Source organism: Poecile atricapillus, chromosome 1, assembly GCF_030490865.1.
Source record: "Poecile atricapillus isolate bPoeAtr1 chromosome 1, bPoeAtr1.hap1, whole genome shotgun sequence".
Lineage (NCBI taxonomy): Eukaryota > Metazoa > Chordata > Aves > Passeriformes > Paridae > Poecile > Poecile atricapillus.
The window spans coordinates 18,195,645-18,223,492 of record NC_081249.1 but is presented as its reverse complement, the minus strand read 5'-3'; the positions used below and the strand labels follow the sequence as shown (position 1 = coordinate 18,223,492).

The 27,848-nt window shown below is 41.2% G+C and overlaps 1 protein-coding gene across 7 annotated transcripts in view; it reads right to left on the bottom strand.

Annotated features, from left to right (window-relative positions):
* Positions 1-318: 318 nt before the first annotated feature.
* The window catches only part of GPM6B (glycoprotein M6B), a 106,152-nt gene continuing 78,622 nt past the window's right edge, over positions 319-27,848 (bottom strand). For 3 of the 7 annotated variants that reach the window (XM_058857758.1, XM_058857749.1, XM_058857739.1), the window contains exons 2-7: positions 14,344-14,530; positions 10,792-10,948; positions 7,490-7,661; positions 5,568-5,641; positions 5,193-5,258; positions 319-2,849 (exon numbers count right to left, since the gene is read on the bottom strand). In XM_058857758.1, coding sequence (XP_058713741.1) covers positions 2,700-2,849; positions 5,193-5,258; positions 5,568-5,641; positions 7,490-7,661; positions 10,792-10,948; positions 14,344-14,530 — 806 coding nt within the window. In that variant the 3' untranslated portion in view covers positions 319-2,699. Of the gene's footprint in view, positions 4,493-5,192; positions 5,259-5,567; positions 5,642-7,489; positions 7,662-10,791; positions 10,949-14,343; positions 14,531-25,100; positions 25,221-27,848 lie in introns of all 7 variants that reach the window. The other 4 variants (XM_058857717.1, XM_058857728.1, XM_058857768.1 and 1 more) reach the window with 4 other exon arrangements.

Below are 27,848 nucleotides of genomic sequence, written 5' to 3'. Positions count from 1 at the left end.
GATCAGTATGTTTGGGTAGATTTGTGTTGGCACTGAATTCCTCTAAACTTTGTCAACTTTCCCAACCCCCACCCCCCAACCCCTTCTCCAAATGGTTCAGAGTGTGGGTGAAGGGAACAAAAAATTCCCTCATCACCTGTTATTAAAGGCGTCCTGTGGAGGCACTTGGCTCACACAGTTTCAGAGCATTGAGTGTGACAGACCCAAACTAGGGTGGCCCTTCTGCTGCAGGGGCAGGAGCCACTTTCAAAAGCAGTCCCTCTCATGTATCACCTCGTTGGTATTAACCAGCCCAGAATGGAGAGATTAAAATAAAAATGCTATTTAACTCATCTTTATTTAAGCTTTGTATTTTGTAGGTAGATTATAGGCAAGATCATTAAACTTTATTTACAGTATAAAATACAGTAGGTTTTTATCAATGAAGTAATTTTGGGTGGCAGCATATATTACAACTTGCACTGCATTTGAGGCTGCTCATCTTGACCTAACTACAAGAACATGAAGCCAAGTTTGACAGAATTTAGGGGCAAAAAACAAAGTTCTGTCTTGAATTCACTGGATGTTTAAACACAGCGTACCAAAACCATGACAGATACAAACTTTGCTTTTTGAAATGAATCTAAAATGTGATGTGGCGGTTACTCTAATTTTGCATGCTGCTTAATTTGCTGTTGCAGCCACTCTGGCCTTTACGGAATTTCTGAGTGACTGCTCCTGTTGGATGTTGGGAAGGGGTAGTGCTTGTTGCATTATGCTGGCCTGGAACAACTACCACTACTGCATGCTGCACACAGCTGCTGCTGCAGCTGCACCTGCAGGGCAGCCCTGCCCCATGCAGGAGGGCAGGGAGCTCTGGAACAGAACATGTTTCAACTCGGATAGAGACATAAAGCCTAGAGATGCACTGCCATGGAGTAGCTGTAGGTCTGGGTTCAAATAAGCATACACAAGTGTTGTCTATTATCTACAAATATTTATTTTAACACTTGGATGTAACTACAGGAAGCCCTTGGCACTGATAGAAAATATTGATTCACTGTTAGGTTACAAAAATTTATACATAGCAAAATTTAATGCTCTTTACATAAAAATATTAGACTACTTAAACAAAACTTCAAAAACTCCCAGTAATAGCTACACTGAATTAGAAAAGAATTAGGCTTTAAGACACTGCCTCCATTATTACCCTTATGCAAACACTGGGCTAGAACATCACCTGCATTGCTGTAGAAATGTCTCCTTCATGCAACAGGTAAGAACATACACTAGGCTATTTTGTCGTATTTGCTCTACATCAATCAACTTTGCCCCTTTTTTGAAACTGTCAAATTAGACTTCAATACTTAACAAAAGAAATTATATTTGAAGTTAATATCTCCCCCAATAATGCCTTTTCTCTTAATACTGATTTGAAGGAATTTGTGCTTCCTTTGATGTATATTCAGCAAACAGTCAAAACTACCAAACCACACGTCAGCTTAGCAGGGGTATGACTTGAATATTTAATTTTTTCAAATGAATGATGTATTTTTACTTTTCCCCCCCCCCAACATTTATATATATATATATATATATCATATAGAACAAACACCAAATATACCATCACTAATACTCAAGATATCACTGAATGCTTCTGAAAAAAAACATTAATTAGAAGGCAGACTTCTATGGGAAATTACTTTAAAATGGCACCAGTTTGTTTGTTGTTTTTTCTCTGAACACCACGTTTTCTTAGTGTGCTAATTAATTTGTAAAAAGGAAAACACATAAGCACTGACTATAAATTTGCTAAGCACCAAGATAGAGAAAGGTGGACATCCTGTATTATTTTTATGGCTGCAAATTTTATTATTGTGTAAAACTCTGCAAACTTTCTCATCCGCTCATTTGGAATAGTCAGATCAGTATCATTTTAATAAGGTAACACTTTCACATACTTAAAATGTAGGATAATGGTCTCCTGCCACCATATAAATGCTAAGACATTTATAGAAAATAAATATTAAGGCAAAGCTGACATTTATTTTCAAAGAAGGGGATCATTATCCAGATCCAGGGATCTACATTCCAGTAAATAGTTAATAAAAATATTAGAACTTGGGAGATCTGCTGGACCCTCAGGTGAGCACAGGGACGTGACAGCTTCATCGTGGCAGCGTGTGGCACAGGGGTGGAGCTGCTCCCATGGCCCAGGTGTGGGTGTTCCCAAACAGCCCACCTGCAGCCTGGGAGGTGCTGCAGCTGTGCCATCACACCGGCACGAGCTCCTCTCAGAAACCCCAGCTGGGCACGGGTTCCTTTGGGAGGTGCTCAGTCACGCACCGTGCATGTGCCTGAGATCTGCACAGATCTACTGCCTGCTCGGCTGGGGCACCTGCCACCGTTTTGTGCAGGGCGTCATGCTCTAGAATAAGTAAAATATTAAATACCAAGTCTCAAAGAAGAATAATTTTGGTCACTTTTTGTAAAGTGTTGCCTTTTAAAATGCCAGGAATAAACCCTCCATTCTCTGTTAGAAAGGATGGAAGATTACCCATGGGAAAATTTCCCTAAAAAAGTTTTCCAGGAGCTGGAATGTGAAGCTTTTACACTTCTCTATAATTTTGTTTGCTAGACACACATCTGTACTGCAGAGCAGCTATTTGCTGATTTGTCAGAGCTACAGAACTCTTCTGCTGAATTACTGTGGCAAACATTTATGTGTAAGAATTGAGTTGCTCTTTTGACCGAGACTGGATATCCTGAAGCTCCTGCTCTTCTTTTGCTTTGATATCTTGGTAGGCCTGCATTTTGCTTGCATCCTTTAAGTAGGCCCAGTTAGAAGACAGTATCATGAGGAAGTGGATCTGGAAGAGAAGGGTGAGCATGATGGCGAGTGAGCATGTCAAGAGGCAAAGCAAGCTGCTAGTCAGATTAATAGACGCTCTTTAAAATAACGACCAAAAAAAAAATAGTTATTCTACGTTAATAAGCATTCTGTTATTAAAACAAGCACAGAGGCTATTTTTCAAAGATCTCTAGAATTTGGCATGCTAATAATTCAGTTGGTTATTCACAATTTAGAGAAAGTTAGTACAACAATATTAAAATGAGCTACAGAGTTGTACGGGTCAATTAAAATGCAGAATGGGGGAAGCAGGAAAACAGTTCTGTACGTGGCGATATACGGAATCTGTAAACTACGAGGTGCTCAGAAGAACTGCTCTCTAAGGTCGTGGTGTTTATGCATATCCCAGCCCAGAGCCTCGCAGGTCTTTTCCCCCAACAAGCAGATGAGAATTCCACCCTCCCCCTGGAAAAAAACCTGAAACTGTGAACCGTTTTATTTACGCGAACAAGGCTACATTAACACATTGAAAAATTAAACATCAAAACATGAGTCCAAAACTAAGCAAAAGCATGCAATCTCTGGGTTAAGAAGTCTTAATCCTGTATTTTTATAGCTACATTTTAAGCTTCCATTGTCCAACCTCAGGTGAAGAGTTTTATATTGTATATAGCAAATGGTTCTCTTTTTTAAATTATTATGTGTTTGTTTTTCTAGTTTGTGCATTCGTCTCTTGCCAACTTCTTTTGCCCATACGTCATGCAAAAACATCTACATCTGAAAACATTGATTTGTTTCTCCTTCTTTTTACCCCCAACACTGTAGGAAGGTCCCTGTGATCTCTGCATGGTTTTGCTTCCTGTGCAGTCATACTTACATTTTTGAGATCTGGCTACTGAGAAATCAGTTACTAAAGTGCAGCCATACAAGAGCAGAAGCTGTTTATGTGCTGTTTCTTACTAGTTCAGGGTCCAAAAGAAAGAATGTGATTGTTTTACGCAGAGCTAAGACAAGGATGTAGTTTCTTAGAGAAAGAGCATCATTTGGCACTTACTTAAGAGTAAGAGAAAGTGATTTCATCATCCATGGAATCACTTGGAAATACAAGGAAATTTATTCGTAATACCTGGGGTTCTGATCTCTGCCAACATAGAATGGCACTACTTTATTATTCCTTTTCTTTCACACCAGATATATATTTTGTATGCTTGAGTGGATTTGTATTTGGTGTTCATGGTGAAGAATAAATTAATGCATCTGACCCTGAACTGTTGCAGTATTTGTTTGAGATGACTGTTAGAAATCAAGTGGAGACCTGAAATGAAAACATCCCCTTTTCAGAAGGATGCTTTATAAACACCCCTACAGTAACTGAATCCTCTCAACATGAAAAAATAGCCAGATCTCATCCACATCATAGTTCATATACAAGAAGTCATTTCATTAATTTGATAAGCTAAACGATGCTTACTGAAGCTATTTACAATTACTGTAACAAAATTCAGAAAGCTAGACTTTTAGTCTAGGGTGTCAGTGGTATTTCAAGCTACGCAATGCAGCTTTTTACTGGGCTTATACAATTTAGAATTTAGTGCAGCAATCTTCCCGACTCTTAAACTTCAAAACAGCATAGTTATATGTAGTAGCCATCATGTAGATCAGCTGGTGGAAGAGAAAATACAGGAGAGTAAGATACAACAAGGTGACGGCTGGAGCCCACTTGGGCAACTCTTGATAATTTTACAACAGATGTTACTCTGAGCTCCTTTCCTGGTGAAGATGCAAATAAATAACCTGCCATTTCTCTGGGGAGGACAACCCAGTGCAAACCCTAAGGCTATTTTGTCAGCCAGTTGTGAGTGTTACACCAGGGCTTGGCTGGCACGAGGTTAGAAGCTGGCCACTAAAGGACGCGTTAGACATAGGAACAAGGCATCTGGTTAACGTCCCTTTTCCCCGCTGCTACCTGGAACGGGCACTGCAGGGTTGGACCAGTCAATCTGCCTGGCTGCAGGCAAAGGAAACCAAGAGGTTACAAGCAGCTGATCAAATAAACTACAAAACCAAAAATAAATAGTGGAAATAAAAGCAGAAATAGTGGATAGAAGTAGGATTTTGAAAGGACATGCAAATAATTTCTTCCTAAGTATGGGGGAGGTGGGTTAAGATGACTTCCTAAAGCAGAAGTTGGGGAACTGCTGACTTGCGATGACCAAATCATGGCAGCAAATAATAGTGATTACAGCTCACCCTCGTTCATGTCTAGTATCACTACTTTTAATAGATACAAAATTTAATCTTAAAGCATCTTAAGCCTAAAATGAACATTTTTAATTATAAAACAACAAAAAATACTACCCACCAATGCTATGACAGTGGCACCAGCTCCAGCACAAGCCACAATGAACAGGTGGTAAGACATGTAGAACTAGAGAAAAAAACATGTTAAAAACATTGAAGTAATTCATTAGGAATAGTATAAATTGTATTTCAAGTGTTCTAGAGAATAAGGATAATAAAACCATCTTTTTAACATGGTAGCAAAGCTTTAGAAAATAAAAATGTTGTGAAAATAATTTTTTTGGATGATGATGTAACAATTACTTCAGTGTTACACTTAAAGCAATCTCTTTATACTACCAGCAAGAGTTCTCTCCAAAAACTTTCATGGAGTATTTATTACAAGGTGCCCAAGTGACTTGTAGGCAAAAGCTGCACACAGGTTACATCTCTGTACCTCATTTGTGTTGCAGATGTTCTCTAAAATTGGCCCACAGGCTTTGCCAGGTACAGCATTCCAAGGGATAATACCTGAAATACCACAGAAAAGAAACCACTAATTTTAGCAATCAACACACACTTTCCATTCCTCTCATCTTTTTCACCCACTTGCCAGTTGTGTTCCCATTCTGGGCATCGTGTGTTGACCAGTAGAGCTTGGAGCTGGCAGCAGGAATTCAAACAACTCCCTCAGGTTATGCTTTCTCCTCACACTGAGGGCTGCTGCTAAGGCATGTTCTCAGATGAGCTTTTCCCATCTGGCAGCCAAACAGTTGGTTGGGTTTTTGCACTTTGGGTCCAGTTGCACACTCTGCCTACTCCCCCACTCAGCACAGAAGAGAGAATCTGCATCTCAGAGGTACTTGGCACCTTTCAGGGTAGCACTTACTAGATGAGGTTCTGCTTGAACAAGAAACTACTGTGGAAGGGTGTGAATATAGAACTAGAGGGAAGAATTACAGATTTTTTTTTTTTTCTGGTTTAGTTCCAGTAGGTAAAAAGCATCAAGTGAACACTGCTACAAGAAAGTTCAGTCTGTCATACCTCAAATACTCCCAGTTACTTTTCTTACATGATTGAAAGTCTGAAAAGTCAACAGAATCTAGCAGATTTACAATAACAAACTTTTAGGCCTGTAATAGATGTGAAGCTTAAGCAAAACCTATTTGTTTGTTTCTCCATACAACTTTGCATTTCAACCCAGCTGGTTGGAATTAGCAACTCTATAAGCATTGTCATTGAAATTATCTCAGAATGGCATGGCTTTCGAAAAGATTTCATAGGATTTTCTTCCTATAAAAGCTGCTTCTCTGCAACTGCTACGTACAATTCCAGCCTTCTAGCTACTGCTTCCACCCAAAACATGTGAGGAAAGTTCAGTGACACATGTTGTCTGTTAGGGAGCTGCTCTCTCCCATCACACACTGAAACCCAAATGGTTTTACTGATCAGGGGAACAATACAGCCCTATACAGGACTAACAGCTGCAGAACAACCAGGAGAAGCAGGAAGGTGGAGGAGCACATCTCCCTTCACTCCTAGGCTTTGCTGCTGAAGAAAATGTCTTCCCAGCCTCTTGCTGTGAGCTGCTAAAATAGAATGCATATGTTTAACTGATTTGAAGAGTTGCTTTAAAAATCAGTGTATCTTCTCTTCTACTGCACTTACCTGGACAGGAGAGCAAAGCCAAGCTTTCTTACTTTTTCAGCTTTGAATCCATTTTCTCAGCTTTGAATGACTTAGTTGAAAGAAAGAAACATTCCTAGAAAATGCTAGCTAGAATGAAGCCAAAAGTAATGGTGACAAAAGGTCTTCTGCACAGGGGAAGCTGAAAACATTAACTTCAGGAAAAATTCACCTCAAGGAATGAATGAAAGTTATCCCTCAGATTTCTGCATGCCATCAGAAAGCAGTATTAATTCATTATTAGTTATAGAAGACTTATAATTGCAGATTTTTGGTTTTTTAACTGAAAGTAATTGTCAGAGCAACATTCAGACATTCACTCAGTCTTTAAATGTAAAACAGCTTTCTGAAAGAACAGATTATATGCATATGGGTTCAAAACCCACAATCTGGTTATCTATTTCTCCACACTGTTTCCAAGCAGTTTATTTTGAGGCTGATCTATTTTCAAACCTAATATTACAGTATTGGAAACCGCTACAAAATCATTTCAGATCAGTGACTTGTCAGTTCAGTTAAATTGATTGCATCTGGAAAGAGATCAGTGTAATGTGAATTAATTAGAAAAGTAATAGCACATTCAGATATAGAAGATGATTTTGCATTTGATTCATCTGATAAGGCTGAGACAAAACTACTGAAGACAGACCAAAGAGGATGGATAAAGCATTTAATCAGGATTAAAACGAGTACCGTATTGCCTGATGTCCACGCAGATCTGGTCCCCTGGAACTGTCACATTTGTCTGAAAAGATTTGATGACTTCACAAGTTGACCATATGTTATAGAACATAAAGACAGGCACAGCAGAGAAGCCGAAGACCCCGAGCCAGGCCACTCCAAGGACATAGGTGAGGAAAACAAACTGGGCAGAGAAAACAAACACTTTGTGTTTATTCTTTGAAAAGACTACTTACATTTTCCTTAAAAATGCTTCAAAATAATCTTAAGCATACTTTCAGAATTCAAGTAAGAAAACATTTGATTTTCAATCACACAAAATCAGTATTCTCATTGCTTACAAATACTTTGGTAGTTTAAGTGCTACAGAGAAAGTAATTCAGACATTTCCTTTTTCATCAGCCTGCTTGAGTAAACAGATTGCCCTCATGAAAGAGCAGCCCATTGATTTCTCAAGATTCTCAGCTAAGCAGGGATGCTGGTTATAGGCTAAAACCAATAAATTCCAGCAAAAATCAATTTAAGGGGTTTTTTTTAAATTAACTGTAACATACTAGCATTTCTATACAACTTGCAAATCAAAACCACACAGTGAATCAATGCTCACAGAGCTCCCCCACACTCCCTGATGTATTGAAATCAATTTGGAATGTAACATTTGAAAATGCCTATTTTTGCAAACATACCATGACCATTAACAGCAGATCAGAAGGATTCAATTGGTCTAATACACATTACCAAGCAGAAAATTAATTACTTCACCTTAGAGAATCATGGATTTATTAACTAAAATTTGCTGGTTTGGGTTTGCTCTTTAAAAAAAACCCTACATTACGTGCATTGTCTTTGGTTAAATTAAAAGATGTGGCATTGATTGCTTTGAAAATATCCAGCTTTCTCCTCTCACTAAGCCTCTTCCCTCTTTTCCCCCCTCTTCTAAGTGTTATGGTGAAACAGTAGCTCTGGCATCAGTTCCTAGCTCCCTCCTCCTGGTGAGAACAGGATTTGGATCCCACTTGGAAGGCGGGGGAATGCTGTTACATCTCCTGGGCTCCCTTTTCACTGTTAGCTCTTAGCTGTAGGTGGACTGGAAAGGCTTTACTTTCAGTAAAGCACTGGTGCTCTACTATCTTATTTAAAATTTGTGTGCCAAAGGACAACAGCAAGGATGGGAAAGGCTCTCAGGGGGAAGGATTGTCAGCCTGACCCAGAACCAAGGGACTGAACTAATGGGCAGTGGTGGAAGTTTGCATCCCCACAGGTTTTCTCCAGAGTAATCCTGCAAGTGTTAGAGCAAAAGCTGAACAACAGCTAGGTTTCAGTCAAGGCAGGTGCTGTGTGGGGAGGTGGAAGTTCTGGCAAAACTATGGCACATAAAACCCCAGCTGAATTTTAATTTATAGACAACTCAACTGGAATACCCTATTTCATATTAGATAGTGCCATATACCAGACCTTTTTGTTTTGTGTGAGAATTGAAAATTATCTCTTTGGGTTTTGGGAAGGACCAAATGGACCAAGTTAAAGAATTTCTGTAGATCACTACAAATAAATAATGAGTTTGCATACGTGGAAGTGTGCATGACAGGAAGTGCACAAAGCCTTTAAGTCCTAAAATAGACAGGAAAAAAATATACTCACTCTCACATTTAATGTAGTAACTGTGGGAAATGGCTATTCTGCATTACCAGAGCCAACACAAATAATTTAGAGAAGATGGAAATCTGTCTTCTTTAACAACCTAATGCAAGATGGGACTGCCTTTCAGGACTTTGCTCAGTAATGTAATGAAAGAAGTAGAGGAGCTCTTGATCAAAGTGGCAAAATGTCACGGTATGTCCAAAAGCCTGTTGCCTGTACCCAGCTGCAGTCACTAGTCTGTTAAATATTTTATCTTCTCACAAACCTTGTTCTAGCCCTAAGGTTTTACACAGCAGCATACAGGCACTTTTCCTGTAACAACCAAACATTAATGCAGCTTACCAGAGCTCCAAGCCATTCCTCAGCTGGTAAATTCTCTCCTTCATTGTGTGGACAAATATGGACAAACATAAAAACATGTTTTTCTGCCGTATTTCCATGTGTCACACTGGTATTTGTATAAGCTGACAGTCATGTGCCTGCAACTACTCAACTGCACAAGCAATTGTCTGCACTGATGAAATGCATGGATGTGTATGTTTCTACTTTATTTTGGATCTTTAGAAAACACTGCTTTAGATCTAATTTTGCTCCTTAGTGAAGACCATACTTCCTAGAAAAAATCTGAGCAAATAGCTGCTTAACTGGAAAATTATCAGATGCCTTATTTTTATTAGCTCTTGAAAAATTCAGTAAGTACCCAACAGCACAGTGGAAAATTGCTAACCCTCGTGAAAATAAACATGCATCTCTTTTGTATTTAACCAGCTGAAAGTACATATTTTTTAAGTTCAGGATATAGACTGCATATTAAAATGCAACAATCACATCAAAAGCCTCTTCTCTTTTCACCCACACTTTCCCGTGGGCGATCTGTCATACTGCTTAGCTTCCTCCATAACTACGAGCTTTGAATTCAGATTTTCAGTAATAGCTTTGAAATCTTCTCTCAGAAACATAGTTATGGCTGTTCTTGCAGAGTGTGCCCTTGGGAACAATGTGGGTGAGAATCTCAAGTTTTATTTTTAGTTAAACTTTGCTTACAATTTTGTTCTAATACATAAGTATACTGAAGAGAATATGGCTGGTAACTTTAGGGCTCTAAGTGTTTCGGCTTTGCGAAGAAGCCTCGCTATTCTATCTGTCTGCCTTTTGCCATCTGCAAATCAATACTTGATTCAAGTGCAAAGATGTTGTGAAGCTTCATTCATTCATTACTGTTTGTTGAAGGATCCAGACACTCAAGCACAATTGACTATGAAAGTCAGAGCCATTACAGTTTGATACTTAAATAGCTCTGCAAACCACAGCCATTTTACAGTCTGCCTTTAAGCATCACTCAAGTGTTCCATGTTTAAAAGAGACAAATACCATTTTGGCTCACATTAAGTGTTTTAAAGTTAGCAGTCTCCTCAGTTTAGTTTAGACCAGTGGGTTCAGCTTTATGACACAGAGGCCATGGCAGCCCCCACCTAGCCCTTCTGCAGGATTTTGATTTAACCAAGCACCCTTGAAGTTCAAAGAAGAACCAAGACATGGATTGACCCCGATCACCCACAAGAACTTAAACAAAGAAGGCAGCAATATTCTGTTATTCAAAACCCAGAAGTCAAACCAAGCCCAATAGGTTTTAGCCAGTAAAGACTGCTGTTCCCATTTCTGATCCCACTCACCATTCCACTGATGCAGCGGCCACAGGCTGTTGTTTTGAACTCTCCATGCAGCTCCTTCACAGCACTTGTTGTATAAAAACCTTCCGCCAAAAGGATTATTCCATATAAGAAGAAAAATGATGCAATGCCATAAATTACATACTGCATTAGCTGTATTCTAAAACAGAAAATAAAGAAATTATATAATTAATTTCAGTCCAATAAAAACAAAGTCAATCCTCTTAAATTATAATAAATGAGAGACAACTCCTAGAAGTTCAAGGCTCCTTTGCATTTTAAGCAAGCAGACTGCAGGAAAACACTCTTACAACTCTGCTCCTTCCCAGGTAAGCAATCCTGATGTGCATTAGTCCTGCAGTCACCTGAGCATCCACTGTTGGTGCTGCAGTCCTTACACTGACAGGTGTTAGTCTTTATGTTAAAGCTGCAGTTTCACCCCTCCACTGGGGTGTTTTCTTTTTCCTCTTACTGCTCCTAACACCTAACTTGGGAATGGCTGACAGGGACAATGCAGGGCTTTGAAGTGGCAAAGCCTGAAGCCAAACCCCTGACTGAACTATCAGGCTCTGTGGTCATTCCTTTGGCTTAGGGAAAGGAAGCAGTCCCTGAAATTCACCATTTCCACCTGTGAAATCCGATTAACTTAAGTTTGCAAAAATTTCTGAATTCAGCAATATTTGTCTGACACACGACTCAGCAAACATGCAGTGACTTCTCCTGAGGCTGCTCTACAGCCTGGAAGGGTTCCAACTGAGCTGGTAGTTTCAGTGCTTTAGGTCACAGCAGTGTTGAGCACCTCAAAATGTTAATTTTTCTTTTTTTTAAAAATTCTTTTTAATGGAAGAGTTATTTAGGAAATGCTTCCATTTCCTCTGGAATCACTCACAGTAAGATCATCTCAGGGCACATGGTATAAGCACTTCCCTCAGATGTTCTTTGAGAAAGTTCTTGGTTTCTTAAAAATCTACCATCTGTAATGACACACTAACAGTATTTTTCCTTTAGCTAGAATAGGTAGATGAAAAGAATAATTTCTAAATATTATCAATCAGATTGATTGATAAAAGCTAATTGTTTTGGAGGAACAGAATGCCAGATCTTCCATACAACACTCCTGGTCTTCAAAAGTCATATTTTGTTATTAGCATGATTTTCCCGGAACTTCTTAAAATTTAATTGTTGGGATGGTTATTTTGGATGAAACTATTCACAGAACCAAGAGGTTAATTTTATATGACCACACCACCAGTTTTCTGAGGATAAATATGCTTTGCTCAATATATTTTTTTCTGATTCTTGCCACTCTCCACTAAGTAGCTGTGGGCATAAATCTCCAAAGAGCATCTGAATGTTTTAGCTTAAAGAATATTAATGACTACGATTTATATAGTAAATGTTACCCTTGTATCAAAATAGGATATTGCTCTTTCCAAATTTTATGTGGAAAGTGTTATCTTTGTTTTCCAAACTGATTAAAAATAACTGGATAAATCTGTTGCACATGTGCTGTAAAGAATGAAAAAATTAACTCAGGACTTGAGAGAGTATAGAAGAAATAATTTCACCATCATTAATAGTCCAGGAGAGACTCAATGCTTGCTACCAGAAATTAGTAATAGGGAAACTGGTTAAAAAAGTCTATTCCAAAGGGTGTCTTACTAATTTTTTTCTTTTTATTAAATGTTGCTATAGCCTTAAATTTGTCCCTTCGTAACACCTCTTCTCCCTTGCCACCCCCTTGGCTCCACTCAGCTGAGCCCTGAGCTGCTTTGGTAGGAATTATGCATTTTCCCAACTGCTGGTGCTGACATGACAAGAAACATTGTCAACAACTCTCCAAAACATAAAACTTGCTGCCTATGACTGCTGCTTTTGCAATTTCTTCTATTTTGCTTAAATGGAGACTGATGCAAGCACAGGGTATTTTGTTACCCAGATGCTGAAGAACAGCTGCTTGCATTTTCTCACTAAATGTTATGTCTAACTCCCTGGTGGCTCATGCCATGGAGCTGGGGACACACTGCTGGCCACAGCCAGGGACTGAGAGTGGGCAGTGCTGGAAGTGGAGACCTCAGTGGGGAGCAGTCCCAGAGCAGGTCAGGCTACAGAGGGTCCTGTGGACAGGGGGAGTCCTGAAATGGTGCTGTGGGACCGGGAGCAGTGCTCAGAGGGCATGCAGCAAACTGGCAGGTCTATGCCTGCAAGCATATACATGGAGTCAGTGACAACAGAAATTAAAATAAGAATTAAGTGTGCTGCACAGGACCCTAATACCAGAGTGAATATTCAGTTTATTCAAATATCACCTGTCTGGCTTGCTGCCCATGCACTGCTGTATGTGCCATGCCCACTCTGCTTGTCACAGAGACCCCCCATCACAGCCACACACGGCCAGGCTGGCTGCCTGGGCATCCGAAGCAGCACTTCAGGCCTTCCTCTGGCCTCAGAGAGAAGCCTTGGGAACATAAAAGACCCAAATATTTCACCAGTGGTTATGTCCAAAGGCTACATTTGCAGATCTTTCCATTTTTTTCTCGCTTTTTATTCATATACCAGTCCAGCTTCTTCTGAAGAGGGATGGACAGAACCATACTCCCATATTACTCCTGACATCCCTTCCAACTCTATGTCACCAACAAAAACTAAATCTACTCTTAAAATAAAATCATTACCCCTTGTTCTGTTACAACAAGCCCTGGTACAAGTCACTTTTCAGCTCTCTTGTAGGTCCCTCTAGTTGATGGCAGGCTGCTGTAAAGTCTCCCCAGAGCCTTTTCTTCTCTGGGCTAAACAGCCCCAACTCTCTCAGCCATCACAGCAGAGGTGCTCCAGCCCTCTGATCATCTCAGTGGCTTTCTTCAGAGTCACTCCAACAGGTCCGTGAGCTCAACGTGGTCCATGCTGAGCACACCCAGACCCAGATGCAGCACTCCAGGTGGGATCTCACCTGACTAGAGGGGCAGAAACACCTCCCTCACCCTGCTGGTCACACCGCTTTGGATGCAGCCCAGGATATAATTGGCTTCCTAGGCTGCAAGTGCACATTTCCAACTCACATTCAGTTTTTCATCCAACAGTGCCCCCAAGTTCTTCTTGGCAGGGCTGCTCTCAACCCCTTCATCTGTCAGCATATATTGATACTGGGCACTGGCCTGACCATGTGCAGCACCCTGCACTTGCCCACGGTGAACATCATGAGGTTCACACAGTCCCACCCCTCAAGGCTTTCAGGGTCCCTCTGGGTGGCATCCTTCCTTTCAGGTGAGCAAACTGCACCACTCAGCTTGGGTGTCATCTGCAAAGCGGCTGAGGGTGCACTCAATTCCACTGTCTGTGGTACTGATGACGATATTAAATAGTACTGGTCCCAATATAAACAGGTGTACTAGGATAGACACTGGTTCTTTGTATGTGAATACCAGTAAATTATAGAGTGCTGTTACGAAAACTAGCAACCTAATACTCAGGGATGGAGACTGAGGTATGAATCCATCTCTACTCATTTAGCATGAGGGTGTTACGATGACTAATGGGAATGGGAGGCATACTTACACTTCACTCAGCAAAGCATGGTCACTGGCAGTCGTGGAGAAGTGCTGCTCGAGGATAGACACGGTTCCCGTGAGCGCCACGTGGCCACAGCCACAAAACAACGCTACCCCCGAGAAGCAGAGAATGGTTGCCACGAGCGAAGCATATGGCACTCCTCCTAGGCACTTAATGCAACATTCAAAGCAACCTAAGCAGAAGAGAGAAAGCAAAAGAAACGTCATGAGCAAAAAGCAAATTATGAGGAGAAGAGTATTTGTCCTCCACTTGGTAAAAGCCACAGGGAATAAAAGGCCCAGGCATTGACATGCTAAGCAAAAAATCTATAGGTGGTACAAGACAGCATCACCCTCTAAAGCAGTGACCTACAGATCTGTTGGTATGGACTCAAAGCCCAGAAAGTGGGCTGAGTGCTCCTGTCTTTACAGGATCAAGAGATCGATGAGACAGCCTATGAAATGGAAAAAGCAAAAAAATCACTGTCTAAAGTGATCCATTGCAATTCAGCTACTCATCCAGAGCTCACCATCTTTCAGCTTTACTAATGGCAGGAGCACCAGCTATGATGGCAACACTCTGGGAGCCAGAGAGGCAAATACTCAAGACAATGAAGCCTTTTGGAAAAGTAGGAGATAATTTGCACTTTCACTGGAAGATGAATACATTTAGGTCCACAAAACTTGACTATCCCACCATCTCCCAGGCCTCCCAAGTTATCTTTTTATATAAATCCACATGAGGTTATAGAGGAAAAATTGAATGGGGTCCAAAGAGTAACAATTTTTGTCGAGGGCAGCTGTATGAAACTGCATTGCACGCAGGCAATACATTTCCAGCTTTTTATAGGATACCCTGGATTTACAGTGATCTCTGAATACAGTTTGCAGTAGCATGATCAACTGAAATGCGTTGTTTAACTTGTCTGAGTTAACAAAACACCCCCCCAGAGCTGCTATTTGTATGAACACTGTAATAAGGAGGTTGCAGCTGAATTGCCAGGTTCCTTCCAACTGCGTGGCCTGAAAACCCATCTGCTTACAGAGCTGGGAAATGTAAATCGGAAACAAACACAGCTTTTAACTGCGCTATAATGGTAATGGCAATCCATACCAATTCATTACTTCAGGGTGATGGCATTAAGCTGTCTCCATTAATGTGCATTTCATACAACTGCGCAAAACACAAGCCATTAAGACAACGCTTAATGGAGCGGCCAGCGTCGCAGGACAGCCACTGCTGCTACGGCAAGGCGCTACATGGACAAAGCATCTGAAGGCAAGGAGACAGCTGGCAAATGAGGACATCACATCTTCCCACCCAAAAATTTCCTCACAAAGATCAGCAAGTCTCCAGCCACATGAAGCAAGTTTATTTTTATCCCCCTCCCATTCCCCCTAATGAATGAGTTGCAGAGCAGGCACTTCTGTGAGACATTGGGGAATAATCTGCATCCGATAATTGAAAGATTTCCCATTTCATAAGAGAGAAACTCTTCTTTTAGAGAGTCACCAGCAAATGCCCTAGTCAAGCTTAAGCAGCTATCACCATCAAAATTACTTACGAAACACCACTTCACTAACTGCAGAAAAGATTTAATTGTACAGAAACAAGCCTAGGAAGGTTTTATAGTCTAGTCCACAGCTGGAGTCCACTCAGTAGGAACTATCTTCATGACAAAAATACTGCCAAATGAAAAACATTGCAGCTCAGCAGTGACAGGCCAAACAAAATCCAAATGCACACTATCAGAGGAAATCATCTCTGGGTTTTATTTTATCACAGAGGTTCAGAGCTGAGTTCAGACAACAAACCTTGCAGAGCAATCCTCTGCTTTGGGGAATTTGCCTGAGAACAGCTCACACGCAAGAGCAGCCATACACGTGAGGCTGGCTCGCCTCCGCAGCATCTGCTCCCAGGTCAGGTCCAAACCTCCCAGAGTTAATCCAAGAAATGCATGCACCTGGTGCAGGATTAGCCATGAAAGATTATCCAAAAGTAACCATGCTCTGACCCAGCAGACAACACATGTGTGGTCACAGCCCAACACAAAACCACCTTTTAAGCCACGCTCCAAAAGCAGGAGACCCAACACCTGATCATTGCTTAGTGTGGAGAGGCTGATGACCTAAATTGTGCTGATCCCACAGACTTCTTTGCAGAAGGATCCTATCAAAGACAGGAAATAAAAACAGCTGGAAACAAAACCAAGAGACTGACAAGATCCAAAAGAAAAGCTGTTGGTTTAAAAAAACGGGAGCAGCCTAACAAAACTAAAAACTGGTTTAGACCCAGGACTGATGTTTAATACCCCATACCTCCAAGCCAGCTTTCCAGGCCACTGGCATAACATTTGCCCTGAGGAGTTTGTTGGATCGCTTACCCAAACACATGACAGTTTCTACCACTAATCCACAGACCCTTGAACACAAGGCAACGGTGGCAGACCCTCTCTCACCTCTCAGCAGCTGGCAGATGCACAGATTGTCTTTGTGGCCTTACTCTTTGTCTTCCTCTGCAGTCCAAGTAAAAAGGCATCACAGAATTTGGGTGGCCTTCATCTTCTCAGTGCAGAGCAAAGCCAAGGGACACCCCCAGAGGTGTCTAAAGCAACCACATTATTTTGAACAGAGAGAACTGCCCAAATGTGGAACTGCAGGAACTACTCACCTTGACCCTAAGACTAAAGCAGGAATGAGAGGCTCTGATACACCTGGAAACAGCACACAGACAGCTTGCAAGCACATGAAGCATCCCAAACCAACAGGTTTTCAAGAGACAGCATCCATCCATCCATAGTCATTCTGCACCCAAATCGACAGCAGAACTTCACAGCCTCCTGCCAGAGGGTAACTAACTGCAGGATACAACCTCATCGCAGTGCTGGGGCTGCCAGACCTCCCTCCCAGATCCCACTGTGAACACTCTTTATCAGCAGATTAAAGCCATGCCTAGCCTGAGCAATATGGCCAATTTTATAATTTTTACACAAGCCTAAAACAGTACTGCTAAGACCAGCTTTCAAAACCAGCTACAATCTGAAGCTCATCAAGAACTAAGATATGCTTACCAAACTTCCCACAGAAGCACTGAAGCAAAGCAGAGGATTTCTGAAAACAATCAGAAAGCTTTCCAGGAAACCTTTATGTTCTCTTTTTTGTAACTCGAAGTCAGCAACTATCTTCACGCAGTACAACTGAAACCCCAGGAAAATGTTTACCTAGTTCATGTTCACAAAATAACTTGCTAACACTCTGATGACAACTGCAGGCTGAAGGCCTGTGAACTCAAGCCGACAAAATTAAGTAGTATTAAAATGAGTTCAGCTCCAATTTTCTGCTAGTTTTTACTTTCCATATGTCCAAAACACTGAACTGTTCAGCTCTATATCCACTTCCAATGAAACAGTGTAGAACGATTTAAATATGAAACTGTACAGCACAAACACACATCACTGCATCTTCCCTTTCAATGGCCATTTTGTGCAAGGCATCACTAGAACCTTTTGTGCAACTCAGCAGAATAAAAACATTTTTTGTCCTCAGGCTGGCGAGCAGCAGTTGCCATGGAGGCAGGTTAATAACAGCCCAATGATTTGCCCAGAGCTGCCTGTGATCTTGGCTACAGATTTAACACATTCTCAGAAGGAGGCCAGCTAAAACAAAGACTGAGATTATTCTCTAGGGAACGAATGCTATTAAACACACACACACACACAAAAATATTCCTGCTAAAGGACAAAAATAAAGAGAAGAGAAAGAAACAGGAACCGGCTATTCTTTTAATCTCCTGGAAGCTATCAGTCACAGGAAATTGGTAAAGGATGAACCTACAAATGTACATAAATCAGCAATTGGTTGCTTAACGTATGATAAACAATTATACAATCTGCTCAGCAGTGTACAACCTACTGCATATATGCAGGGGCTTAGCCATTCAATTTCTCATGCCAAATGGTGATTGTGTGGCTAAACCTCCTTTGGTACTTTAAGTACAGCTTTAAGATTTAAACTCGGAATGGCAAGGTAATAGAGAATTAATGGAAAATGGTCTTACAATAAAAAGAAAAAAAGAAAAAGAGGCAGTTCTCAAACACTACCTCATCCTACTAAGGTCAAATCTGTGTTTTGGAAATGATGAAAGACAATGCAATAGGATCAGATAGCTTCCTTGAGTATTCCTATTGCTCTAGGAAGATCAGACATCAGTTCTTGAAGCCTAGACTTGAAAAGCTGAGACAGGCTGATGTTCACAAAGCCATCCATCAAAGCAAAGCATGGAAAACATGATGTAAAGGAGGAATATCCACACCTCCTGGACAGAAAACCAGCCTATTGTCTAATGTTCCAAACACCTCCTAGCTTGAACTAGTGCCTCAAGGCATCTCAGGTTCTAACCACTAGCCCATAGTCAAGGTCACTATGGAACAAAAAGCCAAGGAACCAAGAGAACCTGAAAGGAGCTTTGATAAGTTTTCCACTTCAGGGAGCTAAACATCCAGGATCCCATGGCTATCTTTGAGCTAGTTCCCACTTTCTTTTCCTTAGAAGTTTGGTTTCTTCCCCTCCCATGAAAGATAAAGCAGTGGGCATAATTTTCTCCTCACCACTTACTTCCTGTACTTGTGTAACACATTTTAAGAAATGCTGGCCTGTCAGACACCAGCCAGTTAGTACAGGGCAGAAATTGCACATCATGTTCTACCACAGAACCACAATCTCTGTTGGCTTCAGCACCACAGCTCAGGGAGCACATGGGGAGGAACTGTTTTAACAGAAGGAAGGTTGCAAGAAATCCAAGGGGGAAAAAAGCACTAAATAACACCTTAAATGAAAGCACTATATAACATCTTAAGTGAAGACATCACATGTAAATTAGGCTCATTACTACACATCCACAGGAGCCTAACCTTGGTACCATTACTCCCAATTCACAAATAAATGTAAGAGGACAACTCAGTGCTTGACATTCGCCTCCTGCTTCCCCAGTACTGAAGAATTACCCAATATGAAGCATGAATAATACCCTTGGAGGCCTAAATCACCATGGACTTCTGTGAAATGAAAGCAATTGCCAATTTTACTGTCTGCCACCCACCATATTTTTGAAAATTTCCATTCTGAATGGCTTATGCATGCTAGGATTTACATTTTCCTACCTGCTGCATGATTGGCAGCCACAGGAGAAGCAGTGAGGGATGTGGGAACAGGCAAATACCTCAGAAGCAAAACTGGAATTTACCTTTCTTCTCTGCATGAGACTAAGCCAGAACCTGCAATAAGGTAACTCCTCACATCTGTCACCCACACCTGCAGCCAAGGGTCAGTAGCAATAACACAATAAAATATTTAACCTTACGAGCATAAGTTTAAAGCCTGTGACAAATTTCTCTCCACGCTTTAGTAAGGGACTAAAATAAAAAGGCTCTGCATTAAATCACATGGAAGTCTTTGTTCAAGCTCTAGCCTTACCCATTCCTGCTCATCTTAAATTTTGCTGATTTATGAAACATGACACAAAGCTAAACTGCTGTTACTACTTAGAATAAATGCTCACTCACCGCACTTCTGGATTAACATTAAACAGACTAAATAAGTGATTAACTCAAATAGAGAAAATCCTTTCTTCTCCTCCCACAAAACTCTTAAGGCTCTTCCACAGAAAACTTCCTTTCGAGTTCAGTATTTCCTAATTTTGCCTTTTTGTCCTACAGAAATAAGAAGTTGTTGAAATTCACTTATACTGAAAATTAACTCATGAAAGCCAGAAAACTTAATGTAAATGCACTTTAGTCTAGCCAGATTGATAATCTCCCCATTGTACTTGCATTCTCCTCTTCCAGGGTTGTTAATCAATAACTCCTTCCTGGCCACAGAGCCCCTGTGATGGAGGGGACATGACCTTGGAGAACACTGCCATCAGGGCTGCCACAAAGGATCAGACCTGAAATGCAGTAAGACCACCTCTGTATCTTTCCAAGTGGCCGGCACAAGATGCTTCTTTCAAGTAAAAACCTGTGAGATCTGGAGTAGTCTGATCCATCCAGCAAACCTCACTCCAACCTCTACTATTTAAGAGCTACCTGAAGAACAAGTAACTCCTTTCTGAAAGTCATCAGCTTTAATTTAACTTCTCCAGTTACTCTTGATGCAGATACAAGATATTTGATTTCAGCACTATTGTATAGCTAGTCCCTGCTTCAGAGAAGGTATTTATTCTCTGTTATGAGTTAGGTGTTTCCATAGAAGAGAACTAAAAGTCTTTGCTCACAACTCCTGTGCTGGAAAGCAACACAGAGAAAGCAGGAGAATTGGTGCACATGAAGAACAAACATCTCACAGCCTGGAGGAAACATTAGCAGAGCCTTCTTCAAATCCAAAAAGTACCAAGTATCTCTGTGGTACTGTATGTATAATGATAATAAGTGGCTCCTGAATTTGTCTGCAAAAATACAGTAAGCACAGGTTTAAAATCACTTTCTTTTTCATCGATTAACAAAATTCATGATAAACAAAAAACCCCACAAGCAAGCAAGCAAACAAACAAAAAAGCCCAAACAAACCAAGCAGCCTTTCAGAAGTTCATCCACAGCAAAAACTATTTTTTTTCTCTCACTAAAGAAAAAATTATGTTCAAATTGGAGAAAAGGCTGTTTTACCAAGGCAAGATTTGTTTCTTCTGGATGGTGTTAAATGATGCAGAGAAGACTCTAAGAACAGACAGCAGCAGTTATATCCCTCTTTGTTTTTTTCTCCAAATCTCTTCCTCCCAAATCAGCAGTTCTTATAGGAAAAAAAATACATTCCTGTTGCAGGAACCAAACCTGTTTCATGCAAAGACAGATGATCTGAATGTTTTTTTTACATGCCTTATCTAGTTTAACTTCTTCAAATTTAGTGAAATACACACACTCCCCATCTGTATCATTCCAACCTCTGCAAGGCTCATTAAGCTCACAGGTGTTCTGAAGTTATCTTCATCAGACAGTGAAATCTACAGAACAGGAATCACTACATCCATACTTATTGCAAGTGCCCAGCCCAAGTGTTTGTTGTATGAGAGAAAGGAGTCAGACCTGCACAGGCAGAATGCCCCATGAGATGGTGGGATGAGAGAATTGCTCTTGTCCAGCTATATTGCTTTTGGACAAAGGTCAGACAGAACTTCATTTTAATTCATGTCTTCTCTGTTTTACTTTTGGCCTATAAAACAGTGGAATCCATAGCAGAAGAAAAATACCAAATTTATACTTTGGAAAAGGCCTTACTTCAAACAGGTTTCAATGGGAATTCTTGAGGAGTGATATTTCTTAGCTCTAAGCTACTTCTGCAGGAAAAAAATTAAGCTGGTGATTTAAAAAAGACTCTTCTCACATAAGGGACAGATCAGGCATTATTGATATAAGCTTTGGCGTTATTTCTCCTGGAGACTTGTTCTAGTATTTACTATCCAAAATAACACTTGGGATTCAGAGCAGCCTGAGCGTGTGGAAGTGTTCATTGGCATGCAGAGCTCAAAGTTCAAACGCATTGCACCAGCAAGGGCAGCTGCTGGTCCAAACTGGGGCTGTAACTCCCAGCTGAAACATCAACAACTCACTGCTCAACAGGCCTGAAGACCCTCCTTCCTTTCTCCCCTTGCCCTGGCCTCCCTTCCCTTGCTTCCCTTATTTTTTCCTTCTTGAAGTAACACTCAGGAGGGTCAACATGAAGGGAACTGCTGCTTCAATAGGTGCCAGCCCAAGCAATAATTCTGGACAAACTCAAGGTAGAAAGGTAAAAGAGATGAAGCAATGGGCAAACTGCCAAAGATATCCAAATGCCTGGAGGTCTAGACAAGCTCAGTGTGGAAATACAAAGGCACCTAAGCATTTCAGTTCCATGGGTGAGTTCCACAGCTCTGTGAAAATCTATAGGGACATTTGAGTTTCCTTGATCCAACCATCCTCCAGACCCACTTGTATCTTGACTGACATGATTTTGAAAGCTGACTTACTTTAATCAAAGGTGAATATCTTACCTGCAAGACTGGAGTTGAAACTCTTAGCTCCACCTTTCTGTCAGCTGTAACTCACCTCACCCTCCACCAGCCTTCAGCACACAGCAGGAGAGCAAGACTTTTGCCACACTGGATTTCAGCCACTGCTATCCACCGCTTCCCCAGTTGACTCCTCCCTAAGCTATAAAGAAGCAAACAAGAAACACAACCTCTCTCTCCCTAGAGCTGAAAACAGGGCCAAAACCTGTGTGTTTGTGTATATGTGTGCATGTATTCCAGCCTGGCAGATCTCAGACTCAGAGGTAAACTGTCGATTTAGGAGATACCTGAAAATGCAAAGATCTTCCCAGACATTTACCCAGCTATGGAACAAGAGGAGTAATAAGAAAATGGAACTGTAACTGTAGAAGTCCTTTGCCCTGCAACAGCTTTCATGCAATTATTTCCCCAGCTGAATCCTCACCACATCATTTCTAAAACTTGAGCTTGTTTCAGCAAAGGAGCAGGAAGGCTGTTTCAGTTAGATACTCCACATTCACATGCCCTTATGTTGAAACACCTCCCAGCATCTGGGGAAAGCAACTTTCACACAAAAAAAAAAAAAAAAAAGGAAAAAAAAAAAGATTCCTATAAAGCAAACAACACCCACCCAACCTGGAATAGTGCCTACAGCTAAGCTCATGTTAAACAACTTCTAGAGAAAAAGATGGTACTTTGCTTTCTGAGAAAAAAAAAATTTTAGCATTTTGAAAGGCTCATTAAACCTGCAGGTGTTCTGGGGATGTCTTGGCTCCAGCACTGCAGTGAATCTCCCACACTGACTTTTCCCTTGTTGCTCAAGAGCTGGATTCAAGCTTAAATTAGGGAAGTGAGATCATGTTGTATGTGGAGACCCTGGGAGAAGAGGCAGATGCTATGAGGACTGCCACAGAGGTGCTCTCATAGTGATGCCCATTGGGATGCTGGCAGAGGAGACAAAGGCACCCAAAAAATCCTGTGATTTGTCAAAGGAGCAGAGAGGTTATCTCAGCACAGCAGCCAATGCCATCCAGCAGTGGGGGGCTGTAGGCCAGCACTGAAGGGAGGCATCTTATAGCAGGGATTTGGGCTGGGACTGAAATGATATCTTCCCTCCAAGCTAAGGGACAAGAGCAAAGACCAGCATTTTCACAGTGGCTAATCCATCATTGTCAGGTTGGTTTTACTCAAGACCTGTTCAGAGAGGTTTCACTGTTGCCTAAAAGACTTTTAATTTCTTTAAGTGCAGCCATTTAAAACATCTTCCCTTGAACTGGTATTTCTGGGCTCTGGTGGTTTTTTTACTCCATCAACAGGAACTCTTTAATCCTCAACTCCTTCATGACAGGATATTTACCTACATGATAGTTCAGAAAGATTCCCAAGGCAGACTGAAAAGGGTTCAGCTGCCTAAACAAGGGTTTCTAGCACCATTTTAGGTGCCAGACTCCCAGCTGCTGTAACAGAAGGCTGTGCATCTCCGTGTCCTGGCTCATCTGTGCCAGCACATATGGACATGTCTCATCACTGGGGAAGCTGAAGGGGCCCAAGACCCTGATAACCAAGGGTCTAGCCTGCTCCTTCCATGTCCTTCACAGCCCAGGGAGGCAGTATTCATAATCTACCACTACTTTCTGAAGCATTTCTTTTGTGTGTAAAATATCCCATGTGCACTAAACGTGAAGTTTGGAAATGTCTTCTGGCAGCCTCAAACCTGTCACCCAGGTAACCTGGCATAAAATATGGTCAAAATGAATATTGATATGGAAGAGAGATCATAATTTGTGACCTAAGTATTTGGGGGGGAAAGCCATTTGAAATACATTAACATTTGAATCCTAAAGTACAAGAGAAGGAAAATATAATGGAAAGGGGAAGGATGAGGCAGCAAGCTTTGGTGAATATTTCCCTGCATTGCTATTAAAGTCTCTGATGCGGAGGCAGGCGTCTCCAGCAAACAAGCTGTCAAGCAGGCTTCAGTCACTCAGCTCTGAGAAAAGAGAAGAGGATTCTGGATAGAGCTAGCTGCAAAGGCTGTCTCTGAGCATATACATCCCTTTCTGTGCTATCCATCAATCAGACTGGAATTTTCTGATGTGATCAATCATAGGCTTGATTTCAGGTACCTTTCTGAGATGCTTCAAAACTCAATTCCACCACAGACCCTTAAAATAAAGCTTTACAAAAACTAAATAGGATCTTGAGGTCTCAAGCCAGACATCAAAAGAACAGGCATGTGGAATCACCAAACCATTTTTACAGAATCACCTGGTATCTTCCTCTAGACTCTGACATATGCACTTAGTGCTTCTAGCAAGGGAAAAATGCAAACCAAACCACAGAATATTGTCTAGGAAGCATATTGTAGGATACCAGTGAGTCAGATGTGCTGTCATTGCTTTAGTGTCATTTCTGCATTTGTGGCTGATGAGTCTGGTAGATTCATCCGCATAAATCCCCATACTATTTCATCTCATCCGTAAACAGTTCAGAAGCAATTGGGAGCACAGTTAAAAAGAAGCTGTCCCTCACAACACCCATAATTGTCTTTCAAGCATTAACAAGAAAATTGAAATTTATGTCAAGTATTCATATAAAAGAAGTAGACTCCTTACAGCCTTAACAAACAAAACAAGAAAAACAGAGGAATGTTTATCTTAAATTGTTAGGACTACGGCAAAGCATTAAGTTTATGCTACTACCATTTCTGAACTCTTAATTTCCCTTTCACCCAGCCCTTTATTTACCTTGAATCCCCAAAGGACTAATATTGCCTCTCAATGCTGGCACATGATGGTACCGGTGTGGCCTTGAACTCCTGTACATCCAGTGGTACCTGCCAATTTCCATTTCTGGTCTGGTGATCACTGCCAATTTTAGGTGGTAAAAAGTCAGTGTCACCAGTAAGTTTTAGTTCAGTACTTTCAGTCATTTTATTTTAAAAACAAGAGCCCAAAAAACACACTGTAGTTTCAGAAGTGAAATAACATAACCTTACAGACTAAAGGAAGAGATTAGGAGGGATGATCAACAGGGAAATGCTCACACAGGTGTTAAGAAAGGTTGAACAGCTGAAACTCCACCTAGGATTTGAGTTAAAACACATAAGGAAGGACTCTCTATTCTTACCCCCACCCACTCTCATGTGTCACTCTCTCTGCCATGACAAAAAGCTCTGCTCCAGAAGTAAAGGAAGGTAAAGTCATGGAAAATCATGTTACCTGTTTTTTAAAAAATCTCTAATGCTGTCAAAGAAAAAAGTTATTGCTTTATGTCAAGGTAGGGCAAACACAAAGGTTTGCTCTGATACTTTCTTACATTAAAAAATAAAAGTCTGTGGGCTTTATTTCACCTAGGCTCTGCTCACATCCAAAAATCTGGACCAAGTGTGTTAAAAACTATTTGTTCCAGGTTCATGGCCAAGAAGAGCAGTTCTGCTTCTCCTTGTCTTTTCAGAGGAAGCCCAGCAGCAAGACCTCACATGCAGTAACTCACCTCACCCACTCACACACTCATTGCACACTCATTGCCATAGGGTTTCTGTGTCTCTGAAAGAGGCAGGAAACAGCAAACCACTTTTGAGCCTACATGTCCCCCATTGGTACCACTATGGCCTCGTCAAAGCTGTCAGGGTGAGACTGACAGACCTTTATTCAAAATGCACCAGAGTCCCCCTCTGCAGTGGGGAATTTCTAAATGAGAAACCATCATTTCTGGCTGAAACAAATCCAATTCAGCAGCATTTGGGCACGTGGAGAAAGTGAAGGTTGTGAGGATGAAAACCCCATCTACTGTAGACTAGATTAGAGACAAATTTCAGGGGGCTGGAGAAGTAGAAATGCCATAAATTTATAGTCTATGAGGGGCTCAGAAGGTCCTGGACCTAGTACCTCTCATTTGGTTTTGCAGCTTGTGCAATGAGGAGTTTGGCACAGCCACATTAGCATACGTCAGGAAGAGAAAAAACTCTTGGCCTTGAATCCAAACGCTGGATCTAGAGATTTAAACCAAGAATTTGTTTGTCTTCTTTATCAGCAAATGAACTCCAATGCTAAGAGTCTTTTGGGTTTTGTACATAAATTTAGCATCAATGGCTCTCTAAAGCATACTTTGTGGCTTGGTAATTTTCTCCTCTGCATCTCACAGACAAACCAGAAAGCAGGTATCAGTAAATCTTCCACAGAAGACATTATTCTGTATTGTATGGTTCAGTCTTCCTCTTAGGAAAGACAAGTTACACATCTTATGAGCATAACAAAATTCAAAATGTGTTGAAAGTACTGTTCCAAAATGACTGCACACTCTCAGGATGATATCATCTCCTTCTGCTTAGAGAGGAACAATCCTGCTTGGAAGATCACAAGGAATGCCATAATAAATGAATTGTATACAAAATGGAAAACAAAATTCTTCACTAGTACTGCATACCTCCTCTTCTTTGCCTCCCCAATGTCTGCTCCCTGCCTTTTTGAAGCTACTTATGGGACACTTGTAACAGATTCAGATTTTTACTTTTATTAATTAAAATTAAAAATAGCCAGCTGCAAAGACTTCCAGAAAGAAGAGAATTATTCCTTTGCACTGCAGCAGCACCTAAACCAAACCTTCGACATCAAGAAGATTTTATCCTACTAGCTTGAAGCCAGAGTTTGAGATTTCTCCTGCAATGGCAACAAAAAGCACTTGTTCAGAGCAGCAGAGCAGGCAGCTCCTTCTCTCTTAGCCTGGAGGAATGCTGGTGAAGTCACCTGTCTGCTGCAGTAGAAACATCAAACCCTGAAACAAGGAGACATCATGTAAACTTTGTAGCATCGTAAGTAAAAAGATTCTACGGAGTTGGTTTCTTTAATTAGCAATTTCTGGTTTTGCAGTAACAGGGCTCCTTTCATTAGGAGGCAGTTCAAACTCCATAAGGAATTTCAGTTTTTCCACTGCTCTGCAAAGACCCACTTAGCAATGGCTCCTTGGTAGCCCTTAGTGCGTGCCTGGCACGACTTCTGAAGCTGAAGAGTATCTCTGGGTGACTTTGCTGGGACCCACTCATGTAAAATCAACACCAGGTCAAAAGCTCCCCAGGCTTCAGTGGCATAACAACTACTGCACACAGTCCGTATGCACTGGAATTTAACTGTACCCTGAATAGCTGTGAAAGGAAGCAGGCTTCAGGGCTTCTTTACCTTTTCCTTTTTGAGTAACTACCTGCACTAACTGCATTCCCTGGTCTAGGTTACAATACCCTCCACCCACAGCCAAGCTCCCACAGCTCGAGGCCTCCTGTCAGAACCAGGTTGTCCTCAATCCTGCAAAGACACAGCAGCTACAGAACTGACAATGTTTTCATGTCACGCCACACAGGCACACGGATGGCGACTGTGGTGTTCAATATTCATTGGGATGAATCATCTTGCATGCCTGTAATCAAATTCACAGTGCTCAACATCCTCATGCTTGCTGCCTTTATCATATGGTTTTGGAGGAAACACAGTGTTGATATT